At 42.1% G+C, this 16,386-nt stretch overlaps 1 protein-coding gene across 1 annotated transcript; it reads left to right on the top strand.

Annotated features, from left to right (window-relative positions):
- The first annotated feature begins 138 nt into the window (after positions 1-138).
- wee1 (WEE1 G2 checkpoint kinase) lies at positions 139-15,962 on the top strand. The gene is made up of 10 exons (XM_080736499.1): positions 139-1,264; positions 3,499-3,728; positions 4,878-4,938; positions 5,501-5,679; positions 6,735-7,003; positions 7,956-8,042; positions 8,962-9,047; positions 9,488-9,658; positions 10,556-10,701; positions 14,238-15,962. The coding sequence occupies exons 1-10, from the start codon at positions 626-628 to the stop codon at positions 14,404-14,406; spliced, it is 2,037 nt and encodes a 678-aa protein (XP_080592625.1). The 5' UTR covers positions 139-625; the 3' UTR covers positions 14,407-15,962.
- The last annotated feature ends 424 nt before the right edge of the window (positions 15,963-16,386 follow it).

Raw genomic sequence — 16,386 nt, 5'->3', positions numbered from 1 at the left:
AACCCTAAAACCTGTGGAACGCCCCCGTTTCAAACTTCCAATCTGCGCCGTGATTGGCCGAGGGAGATCACGTTGTCCAACGGTCGCGGGAAGTCCTTTGCCACGCGCGTGATCAGTAGGAAGACACCAGTTCTCCAATCTCCGCTCATTTCAAAGCAAACCTTTTTTTGTAAACATTGCAACGGCTTTCAACTACAAAGACCTGTTAATCTAAACTGGAAAGCGAACGACGAGGTACTGGGGATCCGTTGCGAGTTGAACTCTTAATATGTTAACCGCTCTTGTCGTTGTTTTAAGTTAGTTCACAGAAACAAGGATCGGATCGAAGGAGGAAAATACAGCGTTCGGTGCGGTGCCATTTTTCAACGTTGGATGGGGCGTGTTTTGGTTAGCCATGCTAGCTAGCCTTTATCTAACATGCTAGCAAAGTTTTGAGACTTTTTATTTTACTTCTTTACCTTGATCACAAGGTAGCTGGGGAGTCTAACCGGTGATTTGTGGTACATTCGTGGACGCTGCGAACTTGTTCAGCGTTGAGAGACGAGGCCCGTGGTTGTGGTTTGGTAGCAGCGAGAAGAAGAGGGGGTTCTCCAACGCGTTACTTGGAATACCAAACCCCAGAAACATGTCGACCTACAACAACACAGGAGGAGGAGGCTGCCTTCGACGCGCCGGAGCAGCAGGAGCCCCGTCTCCCAGCAAGAAGGGCCAAAGAGCGATGTCCACCATGATCCGCCAGAAGCTGCAGTTCACGTCGTCGAGCGACGGCGAGGACGAGCCCATCGAGGACGTGAACAACGTCAGCGCCGGAGCCGAGTCCGGCTTCGCGGAGGAGATGGACAGCCTGGACAGCCCGGTGCGCGGCGGTGGTGGCGGCGGCGGCCGCCGGGACACCGCAGCCGAGAAGCGGCTCAAGAATCTCCTCGAGGCGGGCGGCAGCAGCCCGCTGCTGGACCGCAGCGGGGGCGACGAGCTGTGGGACGACGAGGAGGACGAGAGCTTCGACGACTCCCCGTCCCGGTTCATGCAGTCCCCCGGCAGCGTGACTTTTGCCAACTGTTGCTCGCCGTCGCCGAGGAAGAGCTCTGCTTCTTCCCGGGGGCTGCTGTACGACGGCTCCTCTCCGGAGAGCACTTACCACCATGATGTCCAGGAGGAGGAGGAGGGCGAGCCGTCCAGCTCCCCCATCCCGGACTGCCCCGACACCCCCCCGCACAAGACCTTCAGGAAGCTGCGGCTGTTCGACACGCCGCACACGCCAAAGGTTGGTGCTAGTCCTGTCCTGTAGTCCAGTGTTTCTCAAACTTCTAAATTTCAAGGTCTCCCCTTAACCCTGACAGTGTACAAATGGACCCTGACGGGTCCATTTGGTTCCATTTGTACACTGTCAGAGTTACAGACTTGTATGGGTCAATTTAGTCCCCCTAAAAGGAACCTGGAATCCACTTTGAGAGACACTATTAGCAAGCAAGTTTCAAAGTACAGTAAAAACAGTTGAGAATGGGGAACATAATAGCCTATATATACAGTTGGAGGGGGACAGCATTGTGTAAACAGAGCCTGGTCATATTAAATTGAAAACTGTTGAACTTGTTCAACCTTTGCTGAACCTTTCGGCCAATTTGACGTTTTCCAGTTATACACAAACGGGTATCTAATAGCATCATCACCCTTTGTTGTTTGATATGTTTAAACGTATCTGAAAAGAAGAATGTTTTCAAAAAGCTTTTCTTCCAGTTATTCAGAATCATTCTTTCCCATGGAGTGTGTATTCATTAGTGTCTTTGTTTTGTGTCCATCCTCAAGTTGATTATCCAAATAACGTTTAGATGTATTTATTTTTTTATTGAAGACCAGACTGTTGACTTTTTTTTTTTTACACTGTCAACTCATTGGAAAAGCTGGCATGCTGCTGTGTGATACATGTTTTGAATTGTTAAAGTAACCACCCACTGACCCAGTTTTTTTTAAATGTACCAGTTGTTTAAATGTACCATTACATAATTGGAAATACTGGAATGCTGCTGTGTCTGGACTCTGGACTTTTTTGAATTGTTAAAGTCCACCCACTGACCCAGTTTTTTAAATGTACACATTACATAATGTAGTAAGTGGCTCAGCCAGCCCTTTAATTGTCTGTACATTGAGCTCTTTAGCTTGAGCAAACTCTTTTCAACTAGTAACAAGTTATTCTATTAATCTTAACATATAACAGACTATCTTGTTTAAACGGTTCATGCTGTGTTATTAATCAATGCCTTATCTGCTCATTCTATCCTTAAACTTTAACTGTGTGCCAAATTAAAGTAGCCACCCACTGACCCAGTTTTTTAAATGCTGTTGTACCATTACATAATGTTGTGCCTCGTTTGGTTCTTGTCAGCCAGCCAAATTCATTGAGCGCAGTTTTGTGTCTTCTTGACATGTCTTACATCTTAATATTGGAATACTGATATATATTTTTATTTCTGCTGTTCCGATTCCAAACATGCAAACAGGACCGCTGTAATTACTTAAGTCTATATTAGTCATGACAAGTATTACATTTGTATTGTCTTTTATGTTGAATTTGTACTAAAGTTCATGAAGTGTTAACATACTGTATAACCAAATGCATAAAAAATAGTCTTCAAACGCAAAATGCATCGCAATGTGACACGTTTTGCACTTGTAGACTGGCCATTTTGTGCTTTTGCTTCAATTGCTTGACAGTAAATTTACATTCATTTACAAAAGAAGTTACGTTAAAATATGGAGATAAAGCCTTCTGTCGACAGCAACAATAATGCAATGTGGCCCCTGGAGTGAATGTGGCAATATCATTGCCCCTCTCCATTTTCAAAGTTGCCCTCACCTGTGACCTGACTGACATAGATTGAGCAAACATTTCTCAAGCTGCCTTCTATTTAACCCACTGAGGCAGATTTAAAAAAACGCCTTCTAAAGGTGTGTGTGTGTGTGTGTGTGTGTGTGTGTGTGTGTGTGTGTCACAAAAAGGGGTTCCCGGATTGAAAGGTATAAATACAAATCGGTCTAAATGGGTTAGCCATTAACAATTCTATGAATCTTTCCATAAGAGACTATCCAATTTAAATTGTCCACGTTTGTTATTAATGCATTAAGAGACTATCCAATTTAAATTGTCCACGTTTGTTATTAATGCATTAAGAGACTATCCAATTTAAATTGTCCATGTTTGTTATTAATGCATTATAAGAGACTATCCAATTTAAATTGTCCACGTTTGTTATTAATGCATTAAGAGACTATCCAATTTAAATTGTCCACGTTTGTTATTAATGCATTAAGAGACTATCCAATTTAAATTGTCCATGTTTGTTATTAATGCATTATAAGAGACTATCCAATTTAAATTGTCCACGTTTGTTATTAATGCATTAAGAGACTATCCAATTTAAATTGTCCACGTTTGTTATTAATGCATTATCTGTCTGTTTTGCTCGTTCTGTCCTGACCTGATGCACCTCTACTTTTCAGAGCTTGCTGTCCAGGGCCAGGGGCAACAATGGGGGCTCCTCCAGCAGGAGAGTAGCCCTGTTCTCCAACGTGGAGACGTCTAAAAAGGCAGCAGCAGCAGTAGTGCAGAGTGGAGGTGTGAGGAGGAGCCAGACCCCCATGGTGAACTTTAACCCCTTCACCCCAGACTCCATCCTCATCCAGTCCGCCACACTACAGAGGAACAGCAGGAAGAGGTCGCTTTGGAATGAGTATGTCAATCAAAACAAACCGTTCATAGCTGAGTCTTGGGTTTAATTTAGATTAGTTTGTGCAATGTAAGGCTTCATTATTTTCATCGATCATTCTGTCGATAACCTTTTGATTAATCAAATTATCAAGAAGCTGTTTTTTTGTTTATATTATATTGATTTAATATCAACTAATTGATTATTATAATTATTGATTATATATATTATTATTTAAGTGTTGCATCCCTCGTGTAATAGTAGCAAAAAACACCGAACAACGAGATGCCTACTGATAATTGTTGTGTAATCAGGAGCAGGAAACTGACTTTGTCTGTAGGGCACTCTGGCTATAGTGGAATGCTAACTATCTCCACTTGTGAGTAACAATACAAATGAGACACATAGGTGCAAGTAGCCTATCTCTCATTGCTGTTTGGTCTTTTGGGTCAGTTTATATTCATTAATTTATGCTGGAAGCGGAGCAAATCCAGAGTGATAAAAGTTAATTCTTAAGTCCATTCTAGTTAGTTGCAGAGTTTGTTTTATAGTAATTATTTAATGCCGTATGAGCATAGTGCAATAGAACAGGGGTTTTCAAAGTGGGTGGCGGGGCACCCTCGGCAGTCCAGGGTTGCCGCGAGATAATTTGATAATATTAGAAATGTATTTGGACATTTAAAAATATATTTAGTGTCATTTTAAACTTGAAGTACAAAGTTATTTTCAGTCAGTTCTAACCAAAATGGCTATTATCTCGTTTTCCTCGCAAAACGTAATCGCTAAAATATGCTATAAATATAAGGTGCTCGGTGTGAAAATTAATATGAATATAATGTAGGGTGCCTCGGATGAAAAATATATTTATGCGGTGCCCCGAGCCAAAAAAGTTTGGGAACCCCTGCAATAGAAGACGGCACAAAGACTTGCCAGACAACTTGCATCTCTCTCCAACACACGCACCTGTTTGTAATGATGGACATTGATTGTAGCCCATTGTTATAGTAACTAGATTCGTTAAATCCGTTGACTAAGCATGACAAGGCAAAGGGGGTTTGGCATGAAACCAAGACGCATGGCCTCTATTGAATTCCTTCATGTGTTTAAAAGCTGTGTACTACTGCCCTCTGGTGTATAGAATGTGTAATAACACAGTTGCCTTTCTTTTCACAGCTCATGTGGGGAAGACATGGAGTTGAGCGATGGTGAGGAAGAAATTGTCCCACCATCTAAGGTAATTCCTCTTAATTTTTGAGTAATACTACATCAATACATAGGGCTGTCACGACGATATGACATTTTACATGACGATTAATTGTCACTCAAATAATTGCGATTAACGATTTAATTGTGTTTTTGTCGTTGGCAATTACATTTCTGTTTGGCTTGTAGGCTTTGAAGTTGCACATGGCTGATACGACACATAACCGCGACACGTTGTGAAAAAAATACATTTTTTTTCCAACATGGAAACGATTATGACGATTATGAAAAATATTCGCGATTATGTCAAATAATTACGATTAGACGATTATGTAATAATTGTGACAGCCCTATCAATACAATATACATTTTATAGGTCACAGACGTATATTTGCATCGTGAGGCATGCGATATCGTTTGAATCCAAGAACATTTCATCAGGCCTAAATACCATCAGACCCTCTGCTTTTGACACAGAATGTTGGTTTCATACTCACGTTAGTGTGGCGAAAAGACCACATTTACCCAGCTTGTTATTAAGAACTTTTTAAAGCTTGTTTAACTTATTTGTCCCTGTTGCATGTTTTCACCAGAGAATCACCATGATGGAGAGCAACATGATGGCGATGTCTCGGTACGCCTCCGAGTTCCACGAGCTGGAGAAGATTGGCTCTGGGGAGTTTGGCGCCGTGTTCAAATGTGTGAAGAGACTGGACGGCTGCATCTACGCCATCAAGAAATCCAAGAAGCCCCTGGCAGGATCTGTCGACGAGTAAGTCACGAAAAATCATTGCGATAAGATCTTAACCCATTCAGAACGGGTACACATTTTGTTTCATTATTTTAAGCTTTAACTATTGAAAAATAGCAGATATACAAGCTCACAGCGCGGCACCGAGTGCCGCGCTGCGAGCTTGTAGATCTGCTATTTTTTTTAAATCATGAAAATTAGAATTTTGACCCGATTCTATAAGTGTCTTTTGAATCCTTCTAAGATTTTTTGAAAAACTGATGTTTCTATGTCAGCAATCTGGCCAGCCATCGTCAAAGAAATCCATGATTTAGCGAAGATCTTCCTTTTGACACATCTTAATTTTCTGAAGATAGCTATTGCACGTTCTAAAGGTAATGTATAGCAGCACCAAGCCAAGAATACTATAGCCAAACTATTCTCTCCTGATATTTGGTCAATACAAGTTTGAAATGGAAGATTCCCTCAAACTTTATATTGTGGACAGACAGTGTCAATATAGCTCATAAGCTGAAAGTTGAAATCCTGTTTCCTTTTAACACATCTGGTGCCAACCCCGAGTTTCCCGAGTTTGAAAAGGTACCACCCCTGTGCCAACCCCGAGTTTCCCGAGTTTGAAAAGGTACCACCCCTGTGCCAACCCCGAGTTTGGGCCGTTTTTGAAGAAGATTTTTTTTATTATTATTTTTTTATTTTTTCAAATAATAAAATTGAAAAAAAGAAATTTGGACCTCCAGAAATGTATTAGGCATGATCGCGATCGCGAAATTGCATGTTTAACCCCCATACCAATCTGAAGAAAACATAATGGCTGATAAATCATGAATGCCTGAACGGATTTCCAAGCGGATTTTTTTGTTTGAAAGCTGTGAACAGTGTGCACACACGTGGTGCATCATCTAGGCATGGGCGTGCACGATCCGTGCACTATAAATTACATGGAAGTCTATGGAGACCATGGCATCGCGGGACATTGAAGAGAAAAAATCACTGCAACATAAGTGTTAATTAAACTACTGTAAACTGACTGAGGCGTTTGTAAAATTAACCCATGTCTCCTTCCACTTCCTCTCCAGGCAAAACGCCTTACGGGAGGTGTACGCTCATGCCGTGCTGGGTGTGCACCACCATGTGGTGCGTTACCACTCTGCATGGGCAGAAGACGACCACATGCTGATTCAGAATGAATACTGTAACGGCGGGACACTTTCCGATGTCATCAGAGAGAACTACCGGCAACTCCACTACCTGTCTGAGCCGGAACTCAAAGACCTGCTATTGCAGGTCACCAGAGGACTCAAACACATCCACTCCACCTCACTTGTACACATGGACATTAAACCCAGTGAGTGCCTGCAAATGTACTACTATGTTATTCATGTGTTAAAGGGGAAGACCACCCATTTTCAATATTGAACTGTGTCATTAATATACCTTAGATGAGTTGTGTGGAAATAGAAAAAAAGTTCCTCCCCTTCTGTGTTGCCTAGAACTGGAGGATTGATTTTGGGGTTTCTATTGCAAAGTACAATGTGATGACATCACACCGTTGTACTTTACAATACAAACCCCAAAATCAATCCTCCAGTTTTAGGCAACACAGAAGGGGGGTAACTATTTTTCTATTTCCACACAACTCCTCTAAGATATATTAATGACATATTTTAATATTGAAAATGGGTGGTCTTCCCCTTTAACTCTTATTGTGCCTATCCCGGGATAATTATTAACGTCCTGGGTGCCTATCCCGAACTAGTTCGGCCGTCATCTGTTTACACGGCCCGCGAGAGCGTCGTGCCGCCGATATTTACCATCCACTCCAATGCAATCCAGGATCTTTAGAGCTCATTTTCTCTGTTCCATGCATATCCATGAGGTGTGCAAGGTTTAATCATGGCTAAATCGCCGAAAATAGGGCTTCTAAAATGCTTGGTAGCCAATAGCTAACTTCAAGCTAACTTCATCCTGTTCCTGTACATGCACAAAGGAAAGTGTTCAGGCGCATCATGGCTGCGCACGGCTTGTGCATGTACCAGCGTATCTCTATGGTGTTTTCTATGGCCACTGGGCGCCCTCTAGTGGTGAAAAGGTGGCATTGAAAGGGTTAATAACACAAATGCCAGTTAAACATAATTGACAAATCTTTCATATGAATACAACAATTCAAATTTACATGAATAATTAACCATGTTCAACAATTTGAATGGTTGAGATCCTGTGGCATCAAAGCTCAGTTATTCCAAGCTGCATGATTTCTCCTCCTCTGTAAATTAATTAAAAATGTTACTCTTTCCCAGGTAACATCTTCATCTCCCGGAGGTCTGTAGCCAATACAGATACGTGCGATGAAGAAGAGGAGGATCTAACGACCCTCTACAAAATAGGTAAGAGTTTCGTTTAGATGTGATCAATCTTTACTACCTGAAACAAGAAATGCATTGGAAATATTTTGTCACTGTGAGACGAACTACAAGGCTACAAAAAAAATCGAGCTGGTTTCCAACCTTTTTTAGCGCTCGAATGATGCAGTAATGCATCAATCAGTCGTATATTTTGGTTTCACCATTTCCACTCCCCTTATCTCTCACAACAAATCCTGCTATACATTCCATACATGGAAGAAAAAGTCTTTCTCGCTGTTGATCAGTTCCATTTGCGTAAATGAATGAAAAAGGTATAGTTACAGTATTACAGCACTGTCATGTCAGCAACACTTCAACAGCAACTTGGCAGCTTTGTAACTGACACTTGGCCTTTTTCTTTAGCTGCTAGTGTGAACACAGCATTACACAACTTCAAGTAAACACTGGGAATGAAGGAACGTATACAATTAGCCAGTAGCTATGCCCCTCCCAAAAAGCTTTTGTCCAATGCTAGCTTAGAATAACTTCCTGCTTGCCAAGGTTTGCCTTGGCAACAGCCTTGGCAAGCTGCCGGTTGCTAAGCTATTATTGGGCAAAAGATTTTAGGGGAGGGCCATAGCTACTGGCTAATTGTGTCTTTTCACAGAATAATGTGTTTTAGCTTTTTATTTATTATTATTATTATTAGATCTACAATTGCAGATTGTACTGGTTAATTTCTCCAGTGTGTGTTGGGATTAAATGTTTTCCTACTAACCATTGGCAAAGGGTCTCACTCTCCACCATTTATTTGCCAAAACTACTTTTTGCCTGTAGCCTACTGGTATCTGGTTGGAGTTTTCACAACCTTAAATGCAGTCCTCTGGGACTAATTCTAGTTTTGCGTTCATTGTATGCTGCATAAGACCATCAGCTAAATGAATGTCACTTTTATCTCCAGGTGACCTGGGCCACGTGACTAGAGTGAACAATCCACAGGTAGAGGAAGGCGACAGCCGGTACCTGGCCAATGAAGTTTTACAAGAGGTTAGTTTCATGTTTTTGTTGTCACATTTTTCTTCTTTTTCTTTTTCACCATAGATGCTTTTTTTTCTTCTTCTTCTTTTCTTTTCTATCCATATAAGAGTTGGTTATGTTGATTTTCTTTTCCCTTGACCACAAATGTTAAGAATATTAGATTGCATCATGTTCAAGCAGATGCTAGGTTTGACATTTTCTCAGGCACTCTTGAGTAGAACTATTTATCTTGTTTGTTGACTAGGGTTCATGCTTACCCTGCTTACTCTGGTCTTGTGCTGGCAAGTCACGCTGGATAAGAGCATCTGCTAAATGCCTAAATTGTAATTGGACAAAAGTACATCAAATGTGTCTTTTGCCTCTTGTAATGGTCTATTTTGCACCTTTTCTTGTCACGATGCTACTTTCTGGCTATACATTCTCATTTGCTTCTGATCTCTCTCTCTCAGGACTATCATAATCTGATGAAGGCAGATATCTTCGCTCTGGCTCTGACTGTGGTCAGTGCCTCGGGGGCCGAACCCCTTCCCACTAACGGGGACAAGTGGCACGAGATACGCCAGGGCAAACTTCCCCCCATCCCTCAAGTGCTGTCTCCCGAGTTCCTCAGTCTCCTCAAGGTAAGGACTTGACAGAGACTTGCCAAAAACCTATCTGCCAATAAACCCTGTTTGGCGACTGGCTGCTGTGCATTCCTGGTGTAGACCGTATGTTTTAGAACGACTTGTAACGGTTGTATTTATTTCTGGTTATTATGTTTTAGAACGACTTGTAACGGTTGTATTTATTTCTGGTTATTCAGTATACATGAAATGGCACATAATGTCATAATGTATTTCTTTGTCTGAAATGTCTTAGCATTTTACAAATCAACAACAGTGTTTCCCAACCTTTTTTCTGCATGGGCACACTTTTCATATCCCAAGAATCCATGGGCACACCAACATAATGGGAGGCTCTCTCCATTCCGACATGTCGCCACTCCGAAATTGACTTCTTATTGTCGGAGTGGCGACACTCCCATGGGCCTAAGGTTTAGGGTTAGGGTTAGTGTCGGAATGGAGACATGTCGGAAAGGAGACATGTCGGAGTGGAGAGATGCACTCCAACATAATACGGGGGTGTAAATATCGTCACTGTCGGGAAGAAACCGTGTATCTCCAAGTTTCAAATTTGTACGTTTTTTTTTTTCGCAAAGTAAAGCCCTGCTTCATCATACAAGGCCTGTCGCACAACAGTAGTGAAAACAGCAGATCTACAAGCACACAACGCCTCGCACCGCGAGGTGTTGTGTGCTTGTAGATCGGCTGTTTTCACTAGTTTAAATCATTTTTAAAATGATAAATACAAAACTGGCTTTCAAGCAGTTTCAAGGGGCACACTTGACCCTTCTAAGGGACACACCAAAGGTCCCCCAGGCACAGTGGTTGAGAAACACTGATCTACAGATTTCTTTTGGTTCTGAGCCATCTGGTTTAGTAGCTTTTCTGATCGTCTCCTGTTCTGTGTGTCCCCAGCTGATGATCCACCCAGACCCTGCTAGAAGACCTTCCACCTCTGACCTCATCAAACACCCGGTGCTTCTAACGGCAGCCAGGAAGAAGGCAGACCAGCTCAGAGTAGAGCTCAACGCAGAGAAATTCAAAAATGCCCTTCTCCTCAAGTAAGTAGTATACAGAATAAAGGTTGATGATGATAATAACCATTTTAAAAAATGGACTAAACTAAACAATGGCACAGGCAAATAATATACTAGACCGCAAGTACTCTGAAAACTGGTACAACGAACAATGTATTCCTGATTGTCCCCGATTTACTTTCCTCCAGATTTGCGTAGTCCCCGAGTGGGCATATGACTGAAGGGCACCAGTCTATTTTATAAATAGTGTTATTAACAGAGGCCCGACTCGGCATGCGGTTTTCCCGAAGCGGCGCGAAACGTTCGGAATCTCCTTACGCGGAGCTGATTGTTAACATCAGGCTGTTCCTGAGGAAATCGGCACAATCGCTGACTCATTGTGACATCACTTCATAAAAGGCTCTGACATCACGTACGCCAGGAGTCAACAAAAAATCTCTGTGAATGTGTATGTATGTATGTGAATCTCGAGAACCGTTCTTCCCACCGGCACGCGCGTTCTCCAGATATGGGCATAAAATGAATCCCCGAATGCGGAGCTGATGTCTGACATCAGAGTTTTCCGCAACCGGTACTGTGTGTGCAGAGATCTCCATATATTGGGGTTTGCATTAAAGGGTGGGGACAAAGGCTAACAGAAGGCAAACAGATGGTCAAAACGGGTCCTATGACAACATGACAACAGGTATATTGGGGTTTGCATTAAAGGGTGGGGACAAAGGCTAACAGAAGGCAAACAGATGGTCAAAACGGGTCCTATGACAAACGTTCGGAATCTCCTTACGCGGAGCTGATTGTTAACATCAGGCTGTTCCTGAGGAAATCGGCACAATCGCTGACTCATTGTGACATCACTTCATAAAAGGCTCTGACATCACGTACGCCAGGAGTCAACAAAAAATCTCTGTGAATGTGTATGTATGTATGTGAATCTCGAGAACCGTTCTTCCCACCGGCACGCGCGTTCTCCAGATATGGGCATAAAATGAATCCCCGAATGCGGAGCTGATGTCTGACATCAGAGTTTTCCGCAACCGGTACTGTGTGTGCAGAGATCTCCATATATTGGGGTTTGCATTAAAGGGTGGGGACAAAGGCTAACAGAAGGCAAACAGATGGTCAAAACGGGTCCTATGACAACATGACAACAGGTATATTGGGGTTTGCATTAAAGGGTGGGGACAAAGGCTAACAGAAGGCAAACAGATGGTCAAAACGGGTCCTATGACAACATGTATATTGGGGTTTGCATTAAAGGGTGGGGACAAAGGCTAACAGATGGTCAAAACGGGTCCTATGACAACAGGTATATTGGGGTTTGCATTAAAGGGTGGGGCAGGCATAAAATGGACGCAAATAGACAGATATCTCCATATATGGGCATATGGGCATAAAATGGACCCAGAACTATATCTGCAGTGATCTCCATATATGGACATAAAATGGACGCCGACAGACAGACAGATACAGATATCTCCATATATGGGCATAAATGGACACAGGCAAACAGATGGTCAAAACAGGTCCTATGACAACAGGTATAATGGGGTTTGCATTAAAGGGCGGGGCATTCATTCTCTATTTACATCGTTCCCGAGTTGGCCAGGTCGCCGACTAGACGCTGGGCCGCCCGAAGTTAACATAATAGTCATGTTTTTAAGGAATCACTTGAGTGAATGATAGTTTCCTGGTCTATATGTCCAAAGCAGCACCTGTATGTTCAAATCAGCTATTCTGCAAATATATTATTTCTGTAATAGACAAAGTTGTGTTTGACTAGTATTTCAATAATTTAGTAGTGGTTCTGCTTAGGGCTGGCCAACAGTTAACCGTTAAGAAATTGGTTTCCAGTAAACACTAACGGTTAATGGTGACTGAAAAATAAAAGTCAATCTGCGTCAGCGTGTCACAGCAAAAGCCCCAGACACCAATGTCTGTGTCACCCATGCAACTATTCACCCCGCAGTCACACATTTCTGTATAACCATGCAATAAGCATGCATCTGTCTGTGACACACGCTACTGACAGACAACTTGACAAGCTTGTTCATCAGGAAACAGACAGTGAATGGATTTTCCAAAACAGACCCGTCACCCGTTTTAACCCATTTAGGCCTAGGATTATTGACTACTTTAACCATTGAAAAATAGCAGATATACAAGCTCACAGCGCGGCACCGAGTGCCGCGCTGCGAGCTTGTAGATCTGCTATTTTTGAAAAATCAAGATTTTTCTTTGCAAGTCTTGGAATATATCTATTTAAAAGCGAACATTTGTAAATCAAATATTTGCTTCTGGGGGGGTCCCTGGAACAACATATTTTGAGATGGGGGTCCGTGGCTAAATACCTGTAATTTTGGGGGGTCCTTGACATGAAAAAGTTTGAGAACCACTGATTTTGAGGAAGGATTTTAGTAGTCGGGTCAAAGATCGGGTCAAAGATATTAATAGACTTGCACACATTTTCACGATTTTTCAAAAATAGCAGATCTACAAGCTCGCAGCGCGGCACTCGGTGCAGCGCTGTGAGCTTGTATATCTGCTATTTTTCTACGGTTAAAGCATACAATAATGGTTAAAGTGGTTAAAATCTAACCTTAGAAGGATTCAAAAGAGTAGATCTACAAGCTCGCAGCGCACTCGGTGCCGCGCTGTGAGCTTGTATATCTGCTATTTTTCAATAGTTAAAGCATAAAATAATGATACACAAAATGTGTACCCGTTCTGAATGGGTTAAACCAGCCGTCTTTACACAGAGTCAATTATAAACACACTGCAGTGTAGACGCGGCATAACAATACTCCGCCTCGTATTGTTGTTTTTATGTGTAAAAATAGGGCACTTTATAATTGGGGGGGGGGGGGGAACTGGTGTATTTTCCTTTTTTTTGATGGGTAAAAATTGCTTATTTTTTAACACATTTCCTTTATAGAGGGTATGCGCGTGACATCACTGTTGCTGGAAGTTATGTGGGAACGCCTACTGAGTGGCAAAAAACTACTTTCTGCCATTGACAGCCCATACATCCAAACAGAAAAGTCCTATCTGATTGTATTAAACAAAGTTAAACTCACCAAAATTGCGGCTGTACTGAAAGCTTGAATTATCCTCTTTCTATCTGCAGTTTTTGTTTCATAAAAATCCACCATAGGCATGTTATGAGCTACTTTCTGTCAAAACATTCTGTGCAGGAGATTATTTTTCAAAGTGTCAGAGTTTGGAAGCACTCGTTTTCAACAACACAACATCCTGCTGCCTCCTGCATTATGTGCCATTTTAGAAACAGGTGGTATGCAGGACCGTTGAGTGATTTACAACTAGCACTTCCAAACTCCACTGCTCCAAGCTGCTCAATGTTTTGCCACTCAGTCTAGATTAGGGGGGCGGGTCCCAGTGGACGTGCATACCCTCTATTGGTTATGTAACCGATAAGGCCTAATGGTGACAGTTCATTAGATTTTGAGAGAACGAACAAGGAAATGACAAAAGCAGATTTTAACAACCTTTTCTGAGCCAAGCGCTTACTGACATTTATGTATTCATCTCATTTTCTTTCTCAGGGAGTTGAAGAAGGCCCAAATGGCCAAGGCAGCAGCTGAAGAGAAGGTGTTGACCACAGACCGAGTTCTGACCCGTTCCACTGCGCTTCAGACCAACCCCAGAACCTCCAGAGAGTCCCGACTCATTGGCAAGAAGATGAACCGATCAGTCAGCCTTACGATCTACTGACAATAAAGATATGGGGTGGAAGCTATTTGCCGTGGTCATGGACTCTCGAATGAGACCGTTTCATTTGGAATTTGTCACGGGTGAATAAAACGTGGTGTCAGTTCTGTGGTTGGACTGTTAAACCAAGGAGTGAAAATTGACACCAGAAAGAATCCTAGACAACGTTAACTGGCTGTAGCTGTCAAATTTGTCTTCTCTACCAGGCACTTGTATAGTGCAGCACTTGTAGCAGGTCCACCGTTGTTCAGAGCAGGTTCGTTCCAGTTCTAAAACATCAGGTTGGAGAAGGGCATGGGAAGGAGGCCAACGGACCACAGAGGCTTTGGAATCCAAACGGCGGGATGGTTGGCAACAACAGTTACTTTCCTGTCCCATCTGTGAAGCTCGGTCAAGAATTACAGATTTTTTACTCCACTGTCATCAAAGACTGCCAGAGGTTATCATAGCTTAAGATATGTGGACTTTCTTTTCTTCTTGAAATTGCAAGAACATGCATTCCTTTTAAAGGTAGCTACTGTACCTTTTTTCATACACTTTTTTCCCATTCCATAAAGCTACATAAACATGTCCGACTCTTCATTTTCAGTCTCTGCATGTCCTTTGACAAAACTCGGGACTTTGCTGGTGTCTGGTTTGAACCATCCAGCGACGCGCTCTTCAGTATGAATGTAGTCACCCCCGTTAGCTGCGCTATGACGCACCTTTACTGCCTGTCCATTGAACGCCTGATGACCAGGAGAAGGTGGGAGTGTTGTGTATGAGAACTATTTGCTGTTTAAAAGAGCACTTTGGAGGCAATGAGTGGAACTTTTGCCATGTAAAAAGGAAGAGAAAAAAAACACGTTTTACCTGCTGCTATTCATGTTTTCTCTTTTTGTTTGTCAGTTTCGTTGGGGCAGTTTTGACTGTTGATAAGAGATCATTGGCTCTTATTTTGAATAGCAGGATTCTCATTTCGTCATCTCCTTTTGGTTCATCTCTTATTTTTGTTTTCTTACCGTCTGATCTGTTTGTGGGAGTGGAAAATGAAAACTAATCTTGGGGGAACCATATCTAATGATCTATCCTTTGAAAAACTAAAGGTACCTGTGTTAATTTGAGCTGCCAACCCTGCCTTGTAGCATTAGAACAATCATTTGTGTGTTCAGTGGACTCACTTGTTCTCAGTTTTCCACTGTTTTTCTGTTCTGTCATTTCTATATGGTTTGTTTTTCACGATTACTGTTTAGAAAGGTTTTTGTTTGTGTTAAAGGTGTTATAAGTGAAATGTTTTTGGTTAAAACAGTTTTGTTAGAAAGTTAAAGCGCTCTATTATTCCGTAACAGGGGTCTCCAGCTCTTTAATTAAAAGTAAATACATTTCAGGTGGTCACAACAATTTACAATTTAATGAAAAGTGGGTGAAATTTGTATCCCAATGATTTACTAAAGACTTGTATTTTAATTTACTGAAGACAGAGAGATGGGGGGGAACCCCTGTTACAGAAAACACTAGCAATGATTGCCATAGGAATATAGAGCTTATTTGAACAGAAATAACACCACCTTTAACTTGTTTGTTACCTGCCACACCCTTAATGTAAGGTCCTGTTATTACCTGTACATAATGTTTTAATAAATCTCGTCCGTTGTGAACTCATTGCTTTAAAAGTTTTTTGAGTCGTATGCCAAAGGGTAGTTAGCCTCGTGAGCCAGCCTCTCTCTCCCGGAAATCACTGTCCGGAGGAGGCTGGTTTACGAGGCTAAAGGGAAGTTACTGCCTGAAACATCAGATCACCTTTCTCACCACATTTAAAGGAAATTGACCACTAGCTCTGACCCATGTATATACCTAGTATACCAATTGATATTGAGTGGAACAGGAGTACAGTCAATTCAATAGCTGCGGCTAGTTTCTTCCTCATTTACAAACAATTATACAAATTACAGGGCGCCTGCTGGCCTACCGGTCGTCCAGGCGTATACCACATAGGCTCTGATG

Source organism: Nannobrachium achirus (genome assembly GCF_963921795.1).
Source record: "Nannobrachium achirus genome assembly, chromosome: 11".
NCBI lineage: Eukaryota > Metazoa > Chordata > Actinopteri > Myctophiformes > Myctophidae > Nannobrachium > Nannobrachium achirus.
Note: the sequence above shows the minus strand (reverse complement) of the source record. Positions and strands in the feature narration are given on the sequence as shown.

What these genes read in the sequence shown, in the direction of transcription:
- wee1 (XM_080736499.1), top strand. Translation starts at nt 626, where the DNA reads ATGTCGACCTACAACAACACAGGAGGAGGAGGCTGCCTTCGACGCGCC. An exon ending in AAATTGTCCCACCATCTAAG is followed by an intron (nt 4,939 to 5,500) that starts GTAATTCCTCTT and finishes TGTTTTCACCAG; the next exon opens with AGAATCACCATGATGGAGAG. An exon ending in AAAAATGCCCTTCTCCTCAA is followed by an intron (nt 10,702 to 14,237) that starts GTAAGTAGTATA and finishes TTTCTTTCTCAG; the next exon opens with GGAGTTGAAGAAGGCCCAAA.